This window comes from Athene noctua, chromosome 17 (assembly GCF_965140245.1).
Source record: "Athene noctua chromosome 17, bAthNoc1.hap1.1, whole genome shotgun sequence".
Lineage (NCBI taxonomy): Eukaryota > Metazoa > Chordata > Aves > Strigiformes > Strigidae > Athene > Athene noctua.
The window spans coordinates 16,382,847-16,396,789 of NC_134053.1; the positions used below are offsets into that span (position 1 = coordinate 16,382,847).

At 60.6% G+C, this 13,943-nt stretch overlaps 1 protein-coding gene across 2 annotated transcripts; it reads left to right on the forward strand.

Moving 5' to 3' along the window:
• The first annotated feature begins 252 nt into the window (after positions 1 to 252).
• Positions 253 to 12,823, forward strand: PRODH (proline dehydrogenase 1). 2 transcript variants are annotated; one of them, XM_074920748.1, is made up of 14 exons: positions 253 to 484; positions 636 to 844; positions 6,192 to 6,226; positions 7,157 to 7,306; positions 7,452 to 7,516; positions 7,919 to 8,035; positions 8,203 to 8,282; positions 8,539 to 8,620; positions 8,942 to 9,034; positions 9,141 to 9,287; positions 9,452 to 9,627; positions 9,719 to 9,817; positions 10,166 to 10,254; positions 11,739 to 12,021. In XM_074920748.1, exons 2-14 carry the CDS (start codon positions 687 to 689, stop codon positions 11,924 to 11,926), a joined length of 1,479 nt encoding a protein of 492 aa, XP_074776849.1. In that variant the 5' UTR covers positions 253 to 484; positions 636 to 686; the 3' UTR covers positions 11,927 to 12,021. The 2 variants fall into 2 exon arrangements, with proteins under 2 accessions (XP_074776849.1, XP_074776850.1); XM_074920749.1 differs by lacking the exon at positions 10,166 to 10,254 and having other exon boundaries at positions 352 to 484; positions 11,739 to 12,823.
• Positions 12,824 to 13,943: the final 1,120 nt, after the last annotated feature.

Consider the following 13,943-nt stretch of genomic DNA (forward strand, 5'->3'; position numbering starts at 1 on the left):
GGAGACCACCGGGCTGCGGGAGAGCGCTGCGCCGGGCGGGGGGGTCCCAGTGCCGGGACGCGGGGCGGAGCGGCGGCCCCGTAGCCCCGGCGGGCGCGGCCGTGTCGGCGGGGAGCCCCGCGGGGCGGCGCCGGGCGGGCGGTACTTAAGGCGGCGGCGCGGGGCGAGCGGCCCCGCCGTGCCCATGGCTCCGCCGCCCGCGGTCCGGGCGCTCTGCGCCGCCGCCGCCCGCCTCGGCGCCCCCCGCCGCCCGCGCTCCGCGCCCGCCGCCGCGCCCCGCGGGGCCGCTCCGCCGCCGCCTGCGGACAGGGGGGCCCGGCCGGTGGGGCCTCCGCGGGGTGCGGAGCGAGGACGGCCGCCGCCCGCCGTGGATTTCGGGGACCCGCGGGAAGCGTTCCGCAGCAAGAGCAGCGCCGAGCTGCTGCGGGGGCTGCTGGTGCTGGGGCTCTGCGCCGTCGGGCCGCTGGTGGAGCACAACCGGGAGGTGGGTGGCGGCGGGGGGCTCCCGGGGGGTGTGTGGGGGGGCCGGTCCCCGGGTGGTGGGGGGTCTGCGCGCTCCGTCGGGATGCGGGTGCCGGGGGTGTCCCGCTGCGGGGGGGCTGCCGGCGGGGCGCTGAGCTGCCGTTGTCCCGCAGCTGCTGCAGCTGTGCCGGCGGGTGCTGGGGCCGGCGCTGTTCGAGCGGCTGATGAAGGCGACCTTCTACGGGCAGTTCGTGGCCGGGGAGGACCAGGAGGCCATCAAACCGCTCCTCCGGCGGAACCAGGCCTTCGGCGTGGGCGCTGTGCTGGACTACGGCGTGGAGAAGGACCTGAGCCCCGAGGCGGCGGAGCGCCAGGAGCTGGCGTGAGCGCGGGCGGCGGGGGGCGGAACTTGGCCGCGCTGCGATTGGCTGCGCCCGCCCATCCCCCTGTTCCCATTGGCTGCGGGGCCTGTGCGTCACAGCCCCGCCCCCCAAACCCGGTGGCGTGCTGCCCCCCTCCCCCCCATTTTCCTTCCCGGGGTGCTGCTCCCCCCCCCCCCGGTCCCCATCTGTTCCCCCTGCACGCAGCGGGGTGCTGCCCCCCCGCGATGCTTTTCCCCTCCACCCTCCTGCACACCCTGAGGTGCTCCCCCCATTCTGGGGTGCTGCCCCTCCCCATTTCCCTTCCTCCTGGGGTGCTGCACACCCAGTCCCCCTTTCCCCTGCAAACACTGGGGTGCTGCCCCCCCCGTCTGGTCTCCCTTCTACCCCACGCTGGGATGCTGCCCCGCCCCTTCCTCTCCCAGGGTCCTGCCCCCTCTGGCCCCCCCCATACACACCCTGGGGTTCCCCCGTCCCCCAGGTCACGCCCCTTCCCACACTGCCCCCCCCTGCCATCCCAGGCAGTCCTCCCTGCCTCGCACCCTCTGCCAAGGGCAGGCGCCGGCCCGGCGCCGCCGGTAACTTTCCACTCTTCAGGCTCCAGTTTCGGGCGGCTCCGTTCACCCAATCGATGGGCCGCTGCCTGGCACCCCACGGGCACAGGAGTGGGTAGTGTCCCCCCCACCCAGGACAGGGGCGGCCCTGCTGGGGGGCGCAGGCTGGGGACGCTGCGCTCCCCTGGGCAAGGCTGCAATCGCCCCGTGTCTCTGCTCGCAGCCGGGGACATTGTCCGGCCATGTCACACGGTGTCAAAAATACAGCAGAAGTGGCTTTTTGGGGTGATTTGCAAGTCGGGTTTTGGGTCAGCATGGTGATGCAGGTGCTGCTGCTCAGCTCCTCCCAGCCGCTGCCGGGAGCTTTATCTCCGCTCCCCACTCGGGTGCTGCTTATCAGGGACCCTCCGCTCGCCCCTCGCTGCCGCTGCTTGAAGTCCCCGTCAGCACGAAGGTGCTGGAGCTGCATAGGGCCGAGGTGGGGCTGCACCCATCCCAGCCCCTTGCAGATTGAGCGGCGAACTTCATATCTTTCATACAAAAGCTTCAAAATACCCCGCTGCAGCCCGTGGGGGTGGGCGGCGCTCCCGAAGGTGCGGAGCAGCGGTTGTTTTCGGGAGTGGCTGGTTTCTCCCCTGGGCTGTGGTCCGGGCTCGTTCCGCTGCATCCCCGTGGGGCTGAGCTGGCACCAGCGTGGCCCAGCTGAGCTGGTGCTGCCGGGCTGGTGTGGCTGCACTTCTTGGTCTGGCTGTGCCTGTGCCAAGTGCTTTCCTGTGGTTGACCACTGAGGGCTTTTGCAGGCAGGCTCTGCCTGCACCTGTATCCTGCTCGCTCACAGTGCGGAGGCAAGTGAAAGCGGTTTGTGAGGTGCCTGGGCTGCGCTGGTCTCCCCCCAGAGCAGATCTGGGGATTACATGTGTGGGACTCCTTGCTAGATGAGCTCTGCCTGTGCTGTGTGGGTCATTCTCACCCAAGAGAACTCAGCAAAGCCACCCATGGCCCCCGATGCCACCCTGCCTGAGCCTCAGTGGGATTTGTTCCAACAAATGAGCAGGGCTGGTTGGAAAGTCATCCTGGAGATCACCCAGGGATATCATGGAGCTGGGAAAAAACTCAGAGGAGGCATGGGTGGCATTGAAAGAGCTCTGTTGGACCCTGTCCATGTCAAGCATCGCTCTCGGTCCTCCTTGGCTCTGTTCAGGGGCAAAACCCCAAATTACTGGTGCTTCTGCCAGGGATGGTGCCTAGCTGGCCTGCGCGTGGTTGAGAGGGTGCGTGGTCCAGGGCTTGTGGCTGCTGGACTCTGGAGCTGTCCCCTTCCTTTCCATGAGCGCTTTGGTGGTTTATCCCGCAGCCAGCCAGGAAGCAGAGCTACAAACCAGATGCAGCCAGCAGGTTTTTTGGACTCCTGATGCCATCTGCTGTTGTTTTTCCCGGGCAGAGCCATGCTGGGCCCACCAGTGCAGCTTACTCTTGTGGAGCAAGCTGGAGGTGACAGCAGGGAAATGCCCTTTCCGCCCCAGTGATGGGCCCTGGCCTCTTGTCACAGTTTTTCTGGCTGGGAACAGCAGTGCAGCACGTACAGGCACTGGCTTATCCTGCAGGCTCGTCCCTGCCCTGCCTGGGCGCCAGCTTGTCCCACGAGTCCTTCGCCATGTGCTGAAGGCTGCTGACAGGTCCTGGTGACACGACTGGAGAACGGTGACCTGCAGGCAGCAGATCCTGGGCGCTTCTCCGCAGCACATGGGCTGAGGGCATTGGGGTGGCTGCAGCCCTGGGTGGGGTGTGGAGAAGCAACACTGCAGCCTGGCAGGGGCTTCTGTTCCCTGTGGGGTGAAACAAGGAGCCCCCCAGTAGTGGAGGTGGTTGTGGTCCCCTTGCAGCCCTGGGGCCATTGCTGGCCCATGGGCATCCCACACCAGGAGATGGGTTGGGGTTGTGCTAACAAGGGGAAGGACAATCCTGCCCCCAAGCACTGTCAGACACCCTGAACAGCTCTGCCACGCAGCACGTGGACTTTGCTTTAGACTTCTAGAGATTTCTTGTGTGGACACCTGATATCTGCCCCAGCGTGGGATTATGATCCAGTCTGGCCAATCAGCCTCCCAGAGCGGCCACCTCCCCTTCTCCTCCTGCTCCTGGTGCTCTGCCTGCATGTACCGTGGGTCCCTGGGATCACAGGGTGGATTTTGTTTAGCTCGAAGCTGTGCAAGGAAGTCCTGTGGTGGTCCTGGGCTGGTGCATGCTGGCAGCTCACAGGGCAGGCTTGAAGAAATCTCTTCTGCCAAGAGCTTCGCTTTATTCTTACCTGCAAGGTTTTAAGTGTCACCCATAGCACTGATCTGGGCTTCATGTCACCTTGAGTTTTTTCTTGGATGTGGTAATTCAGCGACAGCTTCTCCCTCATCTTCCCTCATCCCCTTTGCCAGACCCATTTGATGATGAGCAAAGCAAATACACTGCGTTCATGGCACCTCCTGGTAACCTCCAGGGTGAAATGGATTATTGCCTACTTATTTCTAACAGGGGAACCTTTGTGCTTCTCCTGAGATGGTTTATTTGAGCCTGATTAAAAAAAAAAAAAAAGCCAAAACCCAAAAAAACCCCAACCTTCCTGAAAGCCCCAGTCTGCTGTCAGACAGATTACCATTCCCAGCAATCCAGCAGGCTGCATCAAGTGTTCGTAACCTGCTTTGCAGCCCTTGGAGGACCTGCTTTGTGCATGCTTTGGGCGAGTGTGAGCTCCCAGGTCCTGAGCCTGCCTTGCAGGTGGCTCCTTTCTGGTTATAGCCTGCAGAAGTGCTTGTGCAGTGCCTGGAGATGTGCCCCACTCTGGGAGACTTGCTTTTGGTTTGCAGAAGGGGTGGCCAGGTATCAACTGGGTTGAGTGGCACTTGGTTGGTGTAGGAATGGCTTTGCTGGCCAAGACTAACATTGCAAGGAAAGCAGATGATATTCAGGAAGAGCTATTTCTTCAGCTGGAAGGAGATTCCTTTATTTTGCTTGACACAGAACAATAAAGCGAGCACCATGGCACTGCTTTGAATGCCCCCCTCGGGGATGAAGGGCTCAGTGCAGTCATGCAGCAGGAATGCTGCTGGAAAGGGTGTGTTTGTCTTCAGGAACACAAAACTCTTCAAATTCAAGGGTGCTGTTTGCTAATTGAGTTGTGTGTGTTCACTCTGGATGGATCAGAGGAAGGTTTGCTCCCTGCCATTCATCTCCAGCATGTTGGACTCAAGTTGTGCTTTGGGGCTCGGAGCCGTCCTGCTGGGCTGCAGCTGTGCCCGCAGGACCCATCTCTCTCAGCACATCCTCAGAGCTGCAGCAGCGTGTCCGGCTGAAGCCTTCCCCGGCACCACGCTGCCTGCTCCATGGGGACCTTCCATCCACCAGGGGCTTTGCTGTCGCATCCCACCCCTGGGTGTATGATGTCTCCCCCTTCCTTTCCTCCACCCTCTGTATTCAAGGGCAGAAATCTTCTTGACCTGTCCCCAGGGTAGCAAAATCATGAAGCAGAGCCTGCTAGAGGTGGTGCCTGCTGCTCCCCCGAGCTCCAGCTGCTCCTGCGCCGGTTCACACCGGGCTTTGCTGCACTTTGAGCAATGCGGGGCTGTTCCCACCTCTGGGGAGCAGGAGGCAAGGGCTTGTCTCTGCTTATTTATGCTTCCAGCAGCCCCTAATCCCTGTCACAGGGTTTCAATGTGGGACAGTATGTTCTAGGACCGTGCCACATGCCTCTCTGCTCTCGTGCGAGCTCTCTGGCTCTGAACACTGGCTTTGCTGCTTGCCTCGCTGTGTGCGATCACCCTGTGATCCCAGGGACCCACGGTACATGCAGGCAGAGCACTGGGAGCAGGAGGAGAAGGGGAGATGGCCACTCTGGGAGGCTGATTGGCCAGACTGGATCATAATCCCACGCTGGGGCAGATATCAGGTGTCCACACAAGAAATCTCTGCTGTTGGGCACAGCCAGTTTTGGGACAGTGACCCCAAGGCAGAGAACTCCAGGAGGACAGGGATCTGCTGTCACTCAGGGCTGCTCTCCGGGGGCAGGCAGTGTTTCTGGGTGAGACCCCAGGTCTGTGGGCTGGGTTTAGGGGGTCAGCAAGAAGGCTTAGCTGCTCAAGCTCAAGAAGGATCTCATGACTTGGCCAGCATCCCCTGGGCTGTCAGAGCCTTGTCTCTGTGACAAAGTGCTTGAGCTTGAAATTGCACCTGAGCTCAGCTGGAGATGAAGCTGAGACCTTGTTTGTAAGCTGTTGGCTAATGCCAAGGCACAGAGAAGTGCAGGGCAGCTGAGCTGCAGCGGGGCATTTTACTGCTGGATGCAAGGAGCTCCTTGCCTCATGGTCTGGCTGCTGGTGCCTGCAGGGTGGGAAGGCGTTGGGCTGAGGCTTGGTGCCACCACAGTGAGTACCATGAGGCTGGGTGCTCCATCTCCAACTACATCGGCCCACCAGGGCTGACCTTGTCCTTGCCATGGAATGGGCTGTTTGAGAGCAGCTCTGGACCCTGGGATGGAGCATCTTCCCTGTGCTGCCTTAGGGCCTCCAGGTAGTACTTGCCTGGATGTTGAAACCCCGTTGCCTTCCAGAATGGGGTTTGGGGCATCTGACCTGCCAGCAGAGCTCATGCTGAGCAACACTTGTTCCACTGGTAATGGGATGGCAAGGGAAGAGCAGGGTCCAGTGCCAGGCTGGCAGCAGGGGAGCCTCAGAGCTGCCCTGGCCACTGGCGGGGGGTTGTGGGGGGTTGCTGACCTCGCCCTTATCTTTCCTGTTTCTCTTCTTAGCTCCTGCACCTCTGCAGCCGAGAAGGAAATGGGAGGTGAGTGACCAAGCCTCTCCTGCTAACAGGAGGTAGCCTGAAGGTCCAGCTGATCCAGGCACTGTGGGCCTGGTGTGAGGGAAGGACCCAGCTCCCACAGCCTCAAAACACGAGCTGAATGAGGAACTTCTTGGTTCTTGGCCAACCTTGCTTCTCAGCAAAGGCTCCTCTGCTTGGGCAACAGAGCAGGCAGGGCACATTGCAGCCCTCGGGGGCTCTTCTGAGGTCCAAGCCAGAGCCCCTCTCCTCTGCGCCCATGGCAGAAGTTCCTGGGGAGGCTTGTAGGAGTTTGGCGGCGCTGCATGGCTGTACTGGGTCTGGCTGAACTGGAATTGGATTTCCCCTATAGCAGCCCTCACGGTGCTGTGGTTTATGCTGGGAGCTGGCAGGGTGTTGGCAGCACCCTGGTGCTGTGGCTGCTGCTGAGCAGGGCTTACACAGCACCAAGGCTCTTTCTGACATTTCCCCCAGTGGGACGGGGTGGGCAAGATCTTGGGAGGGGACACAGCCAGGACAGCTGACCCAAACCGACCAAAGGGATATTCCAGACCATGTGACATCTGCCCAGTATAAAGCTGGGAGAAAGGAGGAAGGGGGTGGGGTCACCCTTGGTCCTCCAAGGCAACCACTACACATATTGGAGCCCTGCTTCCTGAGAAGGCCCGACATCGCCTCTTCATGGGAAGTAGAGAATAAATCTGTTTGCTTTTGCTTCCGCGTGCAGACTTTTGCTTCACTTTGCTTATATTAAAACTGCTTTTGTTTCACCCACAAGGGTTCGTTTATCTTCTTTCCCCTCTTTGCCCTGTTGAGAAAACAAAGGGGGGGGGGGGGGGGGGGCGGGAAGTGATAGAACGACTTGGTGGATACCTGGCATTTAGCCAGAGTCAAACCATCACAATGGCCCATTTCCATCCTCTTCCATCCCAGGAGCAGAACAAAGGGAGAAGCAATACCGAGCCCATCGGGGATTTGGGGATCGCCGTGATGGGGTCATCAGTGCCCACACATATTTCTATGCTGACGAGGCCAAGTGTGACCAGCACATGGAGGCTTTTCTCCACTGCATCGATGCCTCAAGTAAGTGCTCCACATATCCTGAGCATCCCCACTGTGCTTGGAGACTGCAGCAGTCCTGCAGCCTTCCACCCTATCCTGGGTGTCCCCCTTCTGCCTGAGCACCCTGCCTGTTGGGCTTAAGCTGTGGCTTTGTGGCTCCGTCCAGGTGGCAGCTCGGAGAACGGCTTCTCGGCCATCAAGCTGTCAGCACTGGGCAGACCTCAGTTCCTGGTGAGTGCCAGGGATGTGACCAGGGTGAAGTGAGTCAGAGCCAGGGCCATGGATGATGCATCTGTTGGGGCAGGTGCTTTGGGATGCCAGGCTTGCTGCAGTGGCATCTCTACTGATGGCAGAGAGGAGTGGGCACCATGGTCTGTCCCTTGTGTGCCCAAGACCACCTCAGAAACACTACCTCAACTTTTGTACACATGAAGAGCTTAGAAATTTAAAGGTCCCAACATGAGGGGGTGGGGGGTCTGTACTGCTAGGCTCAACCTCTGCTTGGCCAAAGTGCCCTGCTATAGGGTCAGGGTCTGCCTCAGGGTATGATCTTGCAAAGCTCTGGCATGATAGGAGGCTCCAAGCCAGCTGGGCTCCAGCCTGTGTGTCTCACCTCAAGCTCTGGCCTCACAGCTGCAGTTCTCAGAGGTGTTGGTGAAGTGGCGGAGGTTCTTCCACCAAATGGCTGCGGAGCAGGGCCAGGCTGGGCGGGCAGTGCTGGAGATGAAGCTGGAGGCAGAGAAGCTGCAGGTGAGGAGGGTGATGTCTGAGGGAGGAGGCTGTGCTGCTGGGAATATGCTGGTGGAGGTGGCTGGTGGCTGTAGAGGTCCTGGAGCAGCCCTGACCTGTGACACCTCTGAGCCTGGAGCAGTATGACCCCTGTAGCCCCTTAGCACTGATGCTCCTTTTGGTGACAGGAGGCCCTGGCCAACCTTGGCATTGCCACCAAGGCGGAGAGCCAGCACTGGTTCACGGGCGAGAACCTGGGCATGAGTGGGTAAGCTGCCTGGGACCTGGGGGGTGCTGCAAGATGGGGATGCTGGGGGACCTTGTCCCTGTTCCTGGGACAGTGGGGCAGCAGTAAGGGGAGGTCTCCAAAGGCCAGCAGTGGCTCAGCACAGTGACCAAGCACAGGAGGCTTGGGTGGAGGTGACAAGTCAGGGTGGCGTGTACTGTGCACCCTGCTTGCTGGTGGGGGTCAGAAGCTGGTAGATACCCCCCTTCCCCTGCAAGACCTGGCTCTCTGCTCCCAGCACTGTGGACCTGCTGGACTGGAACAGCCTGATTGACAGCCGCACCAAGCTCTCCAAGCTGCTGCTTGTCCCCAACATGCAGGTGGGTACCCATCTATGCTACCCCTGGAGCAGCCCCACAGGGACGACAGTGAGAATTTTGGGGAGCAGCATGCGGGTCTGCTGCCCCCAGCCCTGACTGGTGGCTTGGTGGTGGCTGCAGTCCTGGCTGGCATCTGTGCTGCCAGAGCCTGGCCAGGTGTGCAGCCACCAGGCGAGCAGGGTGGGCACACTGTGCTCGCTGTGCAGGGAGCTGGGGTGGGCAGCAGCTCCGGGGATGGGCTTTCTTCAGGGGCTGTTTCTGCCTCCCATGGGCAGGACTGGCTGCAGGCAGGCAGGGTGCCACAAGCTGTTCTCATTTCAGACTGGGCAGCTTGAGCCTCTGCTCTCACGCTTCACCGAGGAGGAGGATCTGCAGATGAAGCGGATGCTGCAGCGGATGGACGTCCTTGCTAAGGTAAGGGAGCGCTGGGCTGGGGGAGCTGGGCACAGGCGCTGCCACAGAGCAGGAGACCTAGCAGTTGGCCCCATGAACCCAGCTGGCATCTTGTTCACCCCCTTAGAGAGCCACAGAGAAGGGCGTGAGGCTGATGGTGGACGCGGAGCAGAGCTACTTCCAGCCAGCCATCAGCCGCCTCACCCTGGAGATGCAGCGCCGCTTCAACAGGGACCAGGCGAACATCTTCAACACCTACCAGTGCTACCTGAAGGTGAGGTCTGGCAGAAAGGATCTACTGGAGCAGCTGGATGGAGACCTCGGCTCCTGAAGCCATGGTGATGTGATGGTGCAACTCTGGAGCTGGCTGCCTGAAGGTGCAGGGCAGAGGTGGCACTGGTGAGATGACCTTGTGCCATCTCTCCCGTCTGGTCCCAGGAGGCTTACGACAACGTGACAGTGGACGTGGAGCTGTCACGCCGGGAGGGCTGGTGCTTCGGCACCAAGCTGGTCCGCGGTGCCTACATGGAGCAGGAGCGGGAAAGGGCAGCCCAGATTGGCTGTGAGGATCCCATCAACCCCACCTACGAGAAGACCAATGAGATGTACCACAGGTAGGGCACAGCCCCAGGCACGCTCCTCTCTCCCACCCCACCACGCACGGGCTCAAGCAGCCTCACCGTGGAGCCTCGTACTGCCTTACAGGTGCCTGGACTATATCCTGGAGGAGATCAAGCACAGCCGGAAAGCCAGCGTGATGGTGGCATCTCACAATGAAGACACAGTGAAGTTCACCCTGCGCAGGTGGGTGCTGGGGAGGCAGCGTGGTGTGGCAGGGGCTGGGAGCTCCGGGGGCGTGGTGAGATGTGCTGTGGCTTGTCAGGTCTCCCTGTGTGCTCACCCAGTGGGATCCTCAGGGCTTCAGCTGGTGTGCAGCATGGTAGCCCACAGCAGCTGCAGAGCTGGCCCCATTCCCCCGCCCGGAGGCTGTTTTAAAAATAAATCAAGTCCTTGCATCCCACTATCCCTCTGGGACGTGGTCAGTGCCATGCTCTTGTACTTGGAGACTATCCCTGCTCCTCTGGTAGGACGTGCTGCCCCTCCATGCTCTGCTATCTCTGCTCTTCCCTAACACCGAGGCTTGGCTTGCAGGATGATGGAGCTTGGGCTCCATCCCTCGGAGAAGCAGGTGTGCTTTGGGCAGCTGCTGGGCATGTGTGACCAGATCACCTTCCCTCTGGGTGAGTTCTGGGAGCAGGGGGCACTTGGCAGATATGCTCCTGCCCTACCTTGACCCCTGGGGCCTCCCTGAGCAGCTGCTGTGGGGTCTGAAGGATGGATGGAGCCAGACTGTGGATCTGTCAGAGCAAGGCTGGCTGAGGACAGTACCTTGTTGCCTCTTCCCTAGCTGTGTGGAGTGCTGTGACCCCTGCATGGGGTTTGGGGAGGATAACAGAATCATCTTGGCTGGAAAAGCCCTTGACGATCATCCAGCCCAACCATGACCCTCCCCCTGACCGTTCCCAACTCCCCCAGATCCCTCAGCGCTGGCTCAGCCCGACTCTTCAACCCCTCCAGGGATCCCGGGGACTCCCCCCCTGCCCTGGGCAGCCCATCCCAACGCCCAACAGCCCCTTCTGCAAAGAAATACTTCCTAAGAGACAGTCTGACCCTGCCCTGGCACAGCTTGAGGCCATTCCCTCTTGTCCTATCGCTTGTTACTTGGTTCAAGAGACTCATCCCCTCTCTCTGCACCCTCCTTTCAGGGAGTTGGAGAGGGCAATGATAGATGTAGATGAGGATGTACATGGAGCATCACATCTGTCTGCTGGAGGCACCACTGAGACTGTGATGGCTGTGCAGGGAGATTCCTGCTTCTAACTACAAGCTGAGATTGGGGTACCCCTAGGTGGGGCAGAGACTGATCCTGGCAGCCAGCAAACCCCTCTAGTACCCCCTTGGTCTGGGAGTGTCGATTTGCTCTGCTGGAGGTGCACACTGAGTCCTGGGCTCTCTGCTACCGGGGTGGCAACTGGCTCTTGTGTGAGCTTGTCCTCTGCTGCTGGCCCAGGCAGCAGAGTGGAGCTCCCAGGGGCGTGGGCAGGCAGACATGAAGGATCCAGGTAGCCCAGCTCAGGTCAGGGGCTGATGCCCCTGCCCTCACTGGTGTCCAGAGCCAGAGACCTGAGGCCAGGAGATCAGCAGAGGCGGACTGGGCAGTTGTCCAGCGTGGATGCTGCTCTGTCCTGGAGTTCCCCTCGCAAGCCGGGCTTGGCTGCCTGTCCACAACCTCCTCTGGTCATGCTGGAAAAATGTGTTAACTCGAAGTTTCTGCTTGAATGCTTCTTGAATTGGCCCGGCCCTGGCTGCCGACATTCCCAGGGCTCCTGGTGACCTCGGCCCGCTCCCCCCGGCGCGTTCCCAAGCTCCCCGTGCTGAGCCGGGGAGGGACGCGCCGCTGCTCCCCTCTTGTCTGGCCAGGGCCGCTCCCAGGCTTCCCTCCCTCGTGCTCAACCGCAGCCCTCCCACCCGCCATCCTTGCTCCGTCACACAGCCTGAGGGGCACGGGGCAGCTGGGATGGAAAGGAAGCTGCTTTTTTCCCCCTTTTTTATTTTTTCTTTCTTTTTTTTTCCCTTTCTCTTATTTTTTCTTTCTTTTTTATTTCCCCCCCCTTTTTTTTTTTTTCTTCCTTGGCACTTCCCTAACCAGCCTCTCTCCATCCAGGTCAGGCCGGCTTCCCTGTCTACAAGTACGTGCCCTACGGCCCCTTGAACGAGGTGCTGCCCTACCTGTCCCGGAGGGCCCAGGAGAACAGGGGCTTCATGCAGCGGGTGAACCGGGAGCGGGACCTCCTCTGGAGGGAGGTCAAGAGGCGACTCCTCGCAGGCACCCTCTTTGGCCCCAACCACTAACCCCATCCACAGCATCCAGCCTGGGGACTCCTGTGCCTTTACCTATAACCACTATTGCCATTCCCCCTCCTAGTTCTGCTGCAGTTCCCCCCCTGCCCCCCCACCCTTCCCAGCACCCTCCACACTGGGAGGGATCGTGTCCTTGTTGCTGTTTGAGCCACCCACACTGTAGAGTTGCCCCAGCCAGTGCTGCCCTGAGGGACTGTCCCTCTGCCAGCCCGGGGACTCCTGAGCTGCGCTTGCCCTGGGCTGCCTCAGGGGAGGTGCGGGGGCTCCCCTGCCAGCCCCACCCCGCCTCAGTGAACGCTGTCCCGGGGTTTTCCGTTGCAGGACTGCAGGGGGAGATTTGGTCACCGGCTTTGTGCCATGGGCTCAGGTCCAGGGCCGCCCGGGTGGCTTAGGGACAAGCTGGCCTGAGCCAGAAGCTTTTCCAGCCTCTGCCAGGGCTGGGGCATGATCTCCTCCAGCTTTGTGGCTGCAGAAGCCACAGTGACCTGTGAAGTGGCACTGGGCAGGTGCAGGATCCGTCCCTGCTGCCTGTCCCAGGGCAGCTACAACCTGGCTGCTCACCAGCTCTGCACAGACTGGAGCTGAGTAGGTCCTGGGCAGGACCAGGCTCTTCCCCCATCCCACCGGGCGAAGCAGAGCCCATATCCCCTGGGCTTGCCCGTTCTCAGGCACGGGTCCAGCAGGGCGGGAGGGGCGAGGGGAGCTGGCTGGCCCCATCCCTGCGCTGTTCCTGCCCTGCCCACAGAGCCCAGCTCTGATGATGGACCAGGTCCACGTTGCGGGCAGGGGCAGTGGCTGCTGAGGAGCACCAGGAGCCGGACCACAGCTCAGCTCTGCTGTACACTGGATTTCCGGATAACACTGGTGATTAAACCCTAACTGTTCTCACTCTGTCTCTCTCTTGGAGTTATTGGGCAGCCCTCTCTCCCTGGGCTGTGCTCCACTGCCCTGGTCTCAAAGGGGGAGTTAGTGCCTGTTCTCAGCCCCCTGCTTTGGCCTGACCTGGGGCCAGAGCTTGGAGAAAGGATCCAGAGATGGGCGCTACTGAGGCTGAACATCCCTGGGCCTCGGAATAGAGAAGCCGTGGAGCTGTCTGTGTTGGGCTTGGGGGGAGCTGGAAACCCTGGAGCATCCTACTACCTGGGGAGGGGGGATGGCAGCTGTGAGAGCCTCTCCCCACCCTGAGAGCTGCTTGTGGGGAACATGCATGCTGCAGGCTTTCACTGCCTCAAATTAGGGGCGTTTTTTCCTGGGCTCATTTTGGACTCTGCAGAAGCCTCGCTGCAGAAGAAACATCTCTGGGCTTCCCTGCCCAACAGCTGAGGCAGAATCTCCTTTGCCCCTGGGTCAGTCCCTCCACTTCTGGTGAGCTACCCCCACCCCAGATGGGCGAAGTTTAGGCTTTTCAGAGATGTTTGCCTACTGCCTTTCTCTTGTTGAGACTCTCATGCCTTAAAAAACACCTAGAGGAGCTGGGAGCATGGCTGGACCGCAAGGTATTTAAAAGCAATGCTGGTGCAGGCAGAAGCTGGGCTCCTGGTATTTCAGGATTTCCTGGTATTTCATGCAGTCCCAGCACCAGGCTACTTCTCCAGCCCATGCATGATGCTGTGGCAGTGGCATGGAGCACACTGCTGCCCCACAGCCTGGGCTCTGCCGCTGGACACAGGGCTGGCTGGATGCACCAGCGGTTGTTGCCCACTGCAGAGATCTCTGGGCCCTGCGCAGCTATTGCAGGAGCAGATGTTGCAGCCTCCATGCCAGCAGCTTCCTGCACCTGCACACAGCCCCTCTTGACCCCCCCTTTTTTGGAGTTAACCCTCTCCACAGCCCTCTTTCCAGGATCGAAGGGACAGCTCCACAGATGTCTCTGTGGTGCGTGTGCTGTTTGTAGGGGCTGTGTATGAGGTCAGGGTGTCTACCCAAGGCTCTGGATGCCCTTACAACCCCCCCAAATCCCTGTGTTCCCACAGAATCATCCAGTCTGGGAAAGACCCTGAAGATCACC

Bases quoted from the DNA above. Each gene is read 5' to 3' on its own strand.
- PRODH (XM_074920749.1), top strand. From the start codon at position 687: ATGAAGGCGACCTTCTACGGGCAGTTCGTGGCCGGGGAGGACCAGGAG. The intron at 845-6,191 runs GTGAGCGCGGGC...TTCTCTTCTTAG, and splicing joins GCGGAGCGCCAGGAGCTGGC to CTCCTGCACCTCTGCAGCCG. The intron at 8,283-8,538 runs GTAAGCTGCCTG...CTCTGCTCCCAG, and splicing joins GAGAACCTGGGCATGAGTGG to CACTGTGGACCTGCTGGACT.